The 7,414-nt window shown below is 40.1% G+C and overlaps 1 protein-coding gene across 1 annotated transcript; it reads left to right on the top strand.

Annotated features, from left to right (window-relative positions):
* The first annotated feature begins 6,561 nt into the window (after positions 1 to 6,561).
* LOC135157361 (sperm protamine P2-like) lies at positions 6,562 to 6,900 on the top strand. Its single transcript, XM_064112603.1, has one exon. It carries the CDS (start codon positions 6,562 to 6,564, stop codon positions 6,898 to 6,900), a length of 339 nt encoding a protein of 112 aa, XP_063968673.1.
* Positions 6,901 to 7,414: the final 514 nt, after the last annotated feature.

Below are 7,414 nucleotides of genomic sequence, written 5' to 3'. Positions count from 1 at the left end.
GAACGTGTGAAATTAATACCTACACGGCCTTCACCTTTAAATCCCAATAAGCCCTGTACCTGCACTGTTCCATCACACTTCATCAACACTTTCCCTTGGATTATGACAACATTTGAAGAGGGGAGATCACCCAGATTATCTCCGCCGATTATCTCCCATGACCCCTCTCCCGGGGTGCGCTGCTCGCGACAATTGTGGTTTTTGACGGCTTCCGCGGGATTAGAGCTGACATGGTTGGTCACAGGGGGGAAGCCGGGTGCTACGTTACAACACGTGTAACATGAGAGCAGCATTCATGTTTTTCTACGGGGGTCGCCGTACTGCCGTGACACACGCTTAGTCGGCCACAGAGTAGCGCAAAAACATGGTTTGGGTTAAAGATAAAGACCTAATTGTGGTTGAACCCTCAGCTGTATTAAGTAAAATATAAACTAAGTTCATAATCCATTCCTGTTTACAAAGAGCATTGATATACATATGTGAAAAGACTAAAATTGCAGAAAAAATAGGATAAATCTGCACTCAAATGACTGAAGAGAAACTATTAATTGCGACCTGCCACCCCAAAACCAACAATAAGTTGCCAAATATGAATGTTGAGATTGTTATTGAGCTTGAAAAATCACATCCTAAAATGATCCATAACTTGTCAAAATTGATCAACAATAACCTACTCAAGTACTTGATTGAATGTTAAAGGAATTCAGAAAGAGCTTCAAAATCTGAGAAAACAAGGTTTGGAGTTTTGGGTTCACTCAAGCATGAGATGTGCACATTGTACAATCTCACTGAAACTTCCAAAGAAGTCCAGAAAAACTGATTTCAAAGAACTCTCCTATCTTTATCTTATTTAATTCTTCAACTTCAAAATTTGACAGTATGATGAAGAATTATTCTTTGAGATAAGATAATGTTAATTGTTAACATCTTTACTTTTTGAATGTACAAATTTTCTATTTTGGCTATTTATAGAGAACCTTCCCTGGCAACTTCGTGTTGGTATTTGTTGTCTCTCTCAAATTAACTCATTTTAGAAGTGAAAGATTTTACCTTATAGAGTAATCTAAACGGGTCTGGTTCAATCTTGTAGGGCACACGCGGGGCAACAAATGGTCCAAACTGGGTCCTCTGCTGTATCACTTTTCTTGCAAACACTCCCAGTACTGCAGAAATAGAGAAGGGGAGAGAGGGGAAGAAGAAATTATAAAATTAATTTTGCCAGAAGATGAAGTTATTTGCCAATTCCAGAGATAAAATGAATACTAATGAACATCAGGGCCCCGTCTTACAAAGAGTTGCGATTGATCCAATCAATCACAACTATGGACGGCCAGCAACGTCACTATTATTCATGTTTGTTCAAAACATTTTATATAAACTATATTCATGCATTCATTGTGCTTCTCTTTGTTTACAAAGGAAATTGTGCAAATTTCCTGTAGAAAAAATTATGACACCGATGGATTTCCATAGAGTTACAATTTATCATCGTCATCATCATCGTCATCCCATCGTCATTATCATCATTCATCCTCATCATCTCCACAACATCATCATCATCATCCTTACCACCACTATCCTCATCCTCTTTCTAATCCTCTTTCTCATCATTACCATCATCATCATCATCAATTTATTTAGCAGACGACCATTTCAAAATCAGAAGGAATAAACACCGGACTGATTTGAATTTTTTCTGTAGCATTTTGTATTCAGTGTCATGGATATTTTTTTTTTCTCAAAGTTTTATTTTTTTTGATATTTTCAAAATGATAAATTCTGGACAATTTGGAAGTCTTTGGCTATCAACACAGATACATAAATTTCAAATAAACAACAATTTTTCATGACATCTTTAGCTGCAAAACCTCTGAATTTCATATTGTGAAGAGCAACAATCACACTGCCTGTGATTCTTCTTTAGAAAGACTAGGGCTCCCTCTATGTTTGACAGGAAAAAAACTGGTTCTTCCTCACATGGGACAAAAGAGTATATTCATATTTACCAGTAATTAATGTACACGTGTAACTGAAATCATTTCTTACCAATATCATCAAAGATAATCATGGTAGATATCTTGTTTGTTGTTTGGTGTCTTGTATAAATTTCTCTTGACCATCAACTTCAAATTATTTCTTGCTCCAAAATGACTGTCTCATTTCATGCTTACTAATTCTTCATTAAGCTGGCAAACTATCTTGATAAACAACATTCAACAAAAGGTGGTTTCAGACCGCCTCGAAATTCGTCAGTTCCAGGTATTTTCTGATTGGGAAATTTACCCCGATCAGAAAATACCAGGTAATATTGGCAATGTGAAGGCAAATTACGCGTAATCTCCTCGAAAGAAAATACCCACAAAATAGTAGGTACTTGTCAAAATTACGAGAACTTTCGCGGGGATTTTTCCAAGGTCGCAGGTATTTTGGCAATGTGAAAGCAATTTACGGGAACTTTTAGCCCAGCGTGTAGTTGGGCGCGGGCGCCATGGGTGGCTGCTGGGCTAGTGATTTTGAATCTCGCGCCTTGCCTGCTTATAAGACCATACTGCGCATGCTCGTAAATTCAGGAACTTATCCCGAAGGGTGTTTCGGGGCGGTGTGAATGCAGGAATAATTAATGGGTATTTTTTAGCCTAAAATTTAACGGGGATTCTTATGATCAAGGCCGTTTGAAACCACCTAAAGAGACCCCATGCAATCAAGACTGTTCATATGAAATTACTGAACTGTAAACCACATGTTATGTATTTCTATACACAGTGGGTATGGGCTCTCATATATATCTAACTGATTAATCAAAAGACCAGAGGACCATGGCTTATACTTCATGGAAAAACACAATAGTATTGCAGAATGGTTATTTCATTGTTGATGGTGCTTTTTAGTCTGATAATTCTGTTGTTGGTTGAATTCAATGTCCAATTGAAGGCTACAGACAGGGTAAACATCTATACACTATAGGGTTCATAATCAGCCTACATGTTAAACCAACTGTCCATTGTAGTTGCACTGTTACGAAACTCTAAAAAGTGTGCAATCGGGGCTTGCATAATTTATTTTTCTTTTTTACCTGCATTTACACAGGTTTCTCGCTGCAAGTACTATGTAGCTCTAATTTTGGTCCCATGACATTTGCTCCGGCGACGATTGCTCCGCTGTAAATTCCACACATTAATGGAATGATCAACTTCACACAAACCTTGATTAAACGCTATATCTTATCCTAAACATAACCCTAAACCTAACATAACCTAAACATAACCCTAAACCTAACATAAAACCCTATTGCAACCCTAACCCTACATCTTTAATAGAAGAAATAAAGCCTGGAGCGATTGTCACAGTCCTAGCAAATGTCGTGTCACCGTTATTTTTCCCTGCACACTTGGCAGACATCAAAAGTGCTAAAATATACATGTACAGGAGTATATCAATTAATTTTAAAATTTGTCCTGTTACAAAATACCTCCACACTGTAGATTTGTTGTAAGTTTAAATATATACTGACAAATAAACAAACAGCGTGGCAAAATCGCCACAAACACACCCCCCCCCCATCGGAGTACGATCAAAATGAAATACATACATGTATGTACTAAATGTAATAAAGTAACAAAAATTTGCCAGAGACCCCCCCCCCCAATAAAAAAAAACAAGCAAAAAACAAAACAACAACAACAAAAAAACAAATCACTCACAAAAAACAAACAAGCAAAAACAAATAACTGTAGTCGATTCTTGGCATGTGAGAAGAGAGAACTAATGCCACTTGCCTACATCTCGTGTGCATGCATAAACGAACAGGTTAATCCACAATCACCTGTTGGCCAAGATTAAGACCTTTAATCTATTAATCTCAGGTGGATTATTGCTTTGTCAATGTGTCTAGATGGTATTGGCAACTGGCAAGTGAGACACATTAATGCATTACATGAACATGATCATGATATGGCTCATGATGTATACAGTTGAGCCCATTCTCATTAGCAAGAAATTGTGCGACCAGGGATGCAGTGTAAACAGGACAAAACTAGTCCTTATTGGCCCAAATCCACAAAGGTGGTTTTAAATCCATCGGTTGAACCCATTGTTTAAGCAGATTTCCTGTATAAATTACACTTATTTACCCCAAAGTTAACAAAAAATGTCCAATGCTGATGCGTGCTTCATGAGTCCACTGTTTTGAATTAATGAGTACACTCTTCAAACAGTGGACTCACTGATAAAATAGCGTACTTAACCATGGCAACAGGCGTTAATTTGGCGCACTGTGACAAAAGCGCGCATCAGTATTGGACATCTTTTAAATAAATGCGGTATTAAATTAAGCATAATTTATACAGGAAATCTGCATAAACCATGAGTTGAAAGATGGTTTTAAGAATAAGAACCACCTTCATGAATTCAGACCATTGTGTCTGGCTGGGCCGTTAGCACTGTGTTTTCTTGGTTCGCCCAAGAAACCTCTTTCAGGTGTACTTTAGGTTGCAGTAGGAATAGGAATAAAAGAGTTGTGTGAACACACTGTGGTGCCTTTCAGACAGGATTTTTTAGGGGAGGGTAAGGTAGGGGTTGAGGGAGGGGGAAGAACAGAGCTCTGTCAAACTACATGTATATGTAGTGAGTACCCATTTAAATGATATTTAAAATTTATGTAAGCGCTACATGTAGATCAGCGGTTCTCAAATAGTCTTGTTGAAGGGCCATACATACCTAGGCCAACACGTAGGCCTCGGCTTGTGCCACTATCCAACACATGTACATGTATAGCATGCAAAGAGACTAGCGGGCATCAAGAGGGTCGAGGGTAGAGCCCCCCCCCAAAAAAAAAATAAAATAAAATAAAATAAAAAATATGGGACTTTTTCTTTGGTCCCAAAACTTTTAACCTACATTGTAAATACAAATTCAACAGAAATTTATATTCAAAATGACCAAATGTGCTGCTAATTCAAAACTTTGTGCACTTGACTAAATGTTCAAAATCTGTAAATAGGCCTATCTCAACAATAAAGTGAAATTTTCATTGCAACTGCAAACTTGTTAATGGGCGGGATTTACTTTTAAAACATTAAAAAAAATATATATATATCCTATTCCTGACACTAAGAATCCATACCTTTGATGACACACAAACCAAGAGGTCCTCTTCAACTATGTTGTTTATTGACAACAAAACTGATGCAGTAAAGTGTCAATCTCCAAATAAAATGCACCAAAAATCTGATTCTGACATACATACAGTAGGCTATGTGTTTAATCCAGATTATCTCCTGCACATGGTGTGTGATCAGCTTCCATTAAAAGGCATCCTTCATCCATTCCTTATTCACATATTGATGCTTTGAGTTTGACCTCGGGAAACTTCAAAGTCAATTCATGAATACACAAAAGTACATATCAATTCTATTCCTATACGCTGTCATTTATATTCCGCCATCTTGAACATCTTTGACCATTGTTATCATCTAGCTTTTTCACAAGGAGGTAATCAGGCATAAATGATACTGACAAAACCAGTTTAACCCATGGGTTAGTGTATGAATAAAAACTTCAAAGAAGGGCAAGGGCGATCATTTTCGTATTAAATAAGTTCTGTTGACAGGGACTTCCTGCATATTCACTGAATTCTCAGGAGAAGATGAATTTATTATCAAAGTTTCAGTGCAGAGTATGATCAAGTTTCAGTATTCACGAAACAATAAAGATCTGTCTCATCCTTGCACATACATACGTATGAAGGCCTACAATACATGCATCGCTATAAAACATTGCCTCGGTCATTCTTGTAAGCATGGAATAGTCCAAGTCTGAATCGGGGGGGGGGGGGGGGGGTGGAGAGTTGGGGGTAAATGCATCGTTGAGTTGCCCATCAAATTATTAAAATGAATATAAAACAACATCAAAATGCAAAAATAGCTGCAGTGTGAACACGACCTCTACCCCCCCCCCCAATCACCATAGCACCACCACCAAACTGGCTACATGTCCGTGGAGGTATAGTTACTACGTTCAATGTCATCCGATGCAACTTGCCAGCAGATGTTCAACGGAGCATTGCAAATTTTTTGAGTGAAGAGTCATTTATTACACCTCCAGTAGGCATCTCGACCGATCCTTGAACCTGGGCGAGAATTTTGGAGGGCAAGACGAGGAATGGCCTTCGATTTCAAAGACGAGGGGATTAAGATTGGATGATACAGGATGATACATGGAGTTATGAAGTTGAAAAAAAGAAGAAAACAAGTGATGGGATCATTATGAAATGGAAAAGGAAGGGCAGGGAAGGGAGGGAAAGGGAATGGGAGAGGAAAGGAACGAGATGGGGAGGGGAGAGGATGGGGAGGGAAGAGGAAGAGAAAAGGAGGGGAAAGGAACGAGAGGGGAAAGGGAAGGGAAAGGGAGAGGAAAGGGAGGGGGACAGGAAGGGGGAAAGTAGAGGAAGGGTGGGGATATGGAAGGGAAGGGGAAGGGAATGGGAGAGGAAAAGGAAGGGAAGGGGAAGGGAGGGAAGGGTGGGGAAAAGAGGAAGGGTGGGGATGGGGGAAGGAAAAGGGAATGGTAGGGGAAGAGAAGGGTAGGGAAGGGCAGGGTAGGGAAGGAAAGGGAATGGGAGAGGAAAGGAACGAGAGGGGAAGGGGAAGGGAAAGGGAGAGGAAAGGGAGGGGGAGAGGAAAGGGAAAAGACGAGGAAGGGGATGGGGGGAAGGGAATGGTAGGTGAAAAGAAGGGAAGTGGAAGGGAAGGGGATGGGAAGGACAGGGGAAGGAGGGGAAGGGAAGGGCATGGGGGAAAGAAGGGGAAGAGAAAGGGAATGGGAGGGGGAAGGGAAGGGGAGGGAAGAGGAAGGGGAAAAGAAAAGGGTGGGGATGGGGGAAGGGAAGGGAATGGTAGGTAGGGGAAAGCGTGGGGAAGGGAAGTAGAGGGGAAGGGATGGGAAGGGGGAAGGGAAGAGGGAGGGGAACGAAGGGGAAGGGAAAGGGAAGGGAATGGTAGTGAACAAAGGGAAGGGTAGGTAGGGAATAGGAAGGAAAGAGAATGGGAGGGGAAAGGAACAAGAGGGGAGAGGAGGGGATGGAAGGAAAAGGGAAGTAGATGGGAAGGGGATGGGAGGGGAGGGGAAGGGGATGAGGGTATTCAAAAGGGCAACACAAGCTATTAAAAAAAATACCATCAATTTCAAAGATTACTGGAATTACACAGGATATGGTACATACTGTAGAAAGTTAGTTTGTGGAAAACTTTGGGATTGGGGCATGTCATTTGTACATGAAGTTGACAGATGGATGGGGAAGGAATGGGGGAGGGGGCAAAATGAAAATCTTCCATCACCTGAAGAAAGTACAGGCTACAAATGGTTAATTTACGTAGTGATACTGATATATATCTAATGACACATAAAATCGAGGGGA

The sequence above is a fragment of the Lytechinus pictus genome, chromosome 17 (genome assembly GCF_037042905.1).
Source record: "Lytechinus pictus isolate F3 Inbred chromosome 17, Lp3.0, whole genome shotgun sequence".
Classification (NCBI taxonomy): domain Eukaryota; kingdom Metazoa; phylum Echinodermata; class Echinoidea; order Temnopleuroida; family Toxopneustidae; genus Lytechinus; species Lytechinus pictus.
The sequence above is the reverse complement of the archived record's forward strand: the minus strand, read 5'-3'. Positions and strand labels throughout refer to the sequence as shown.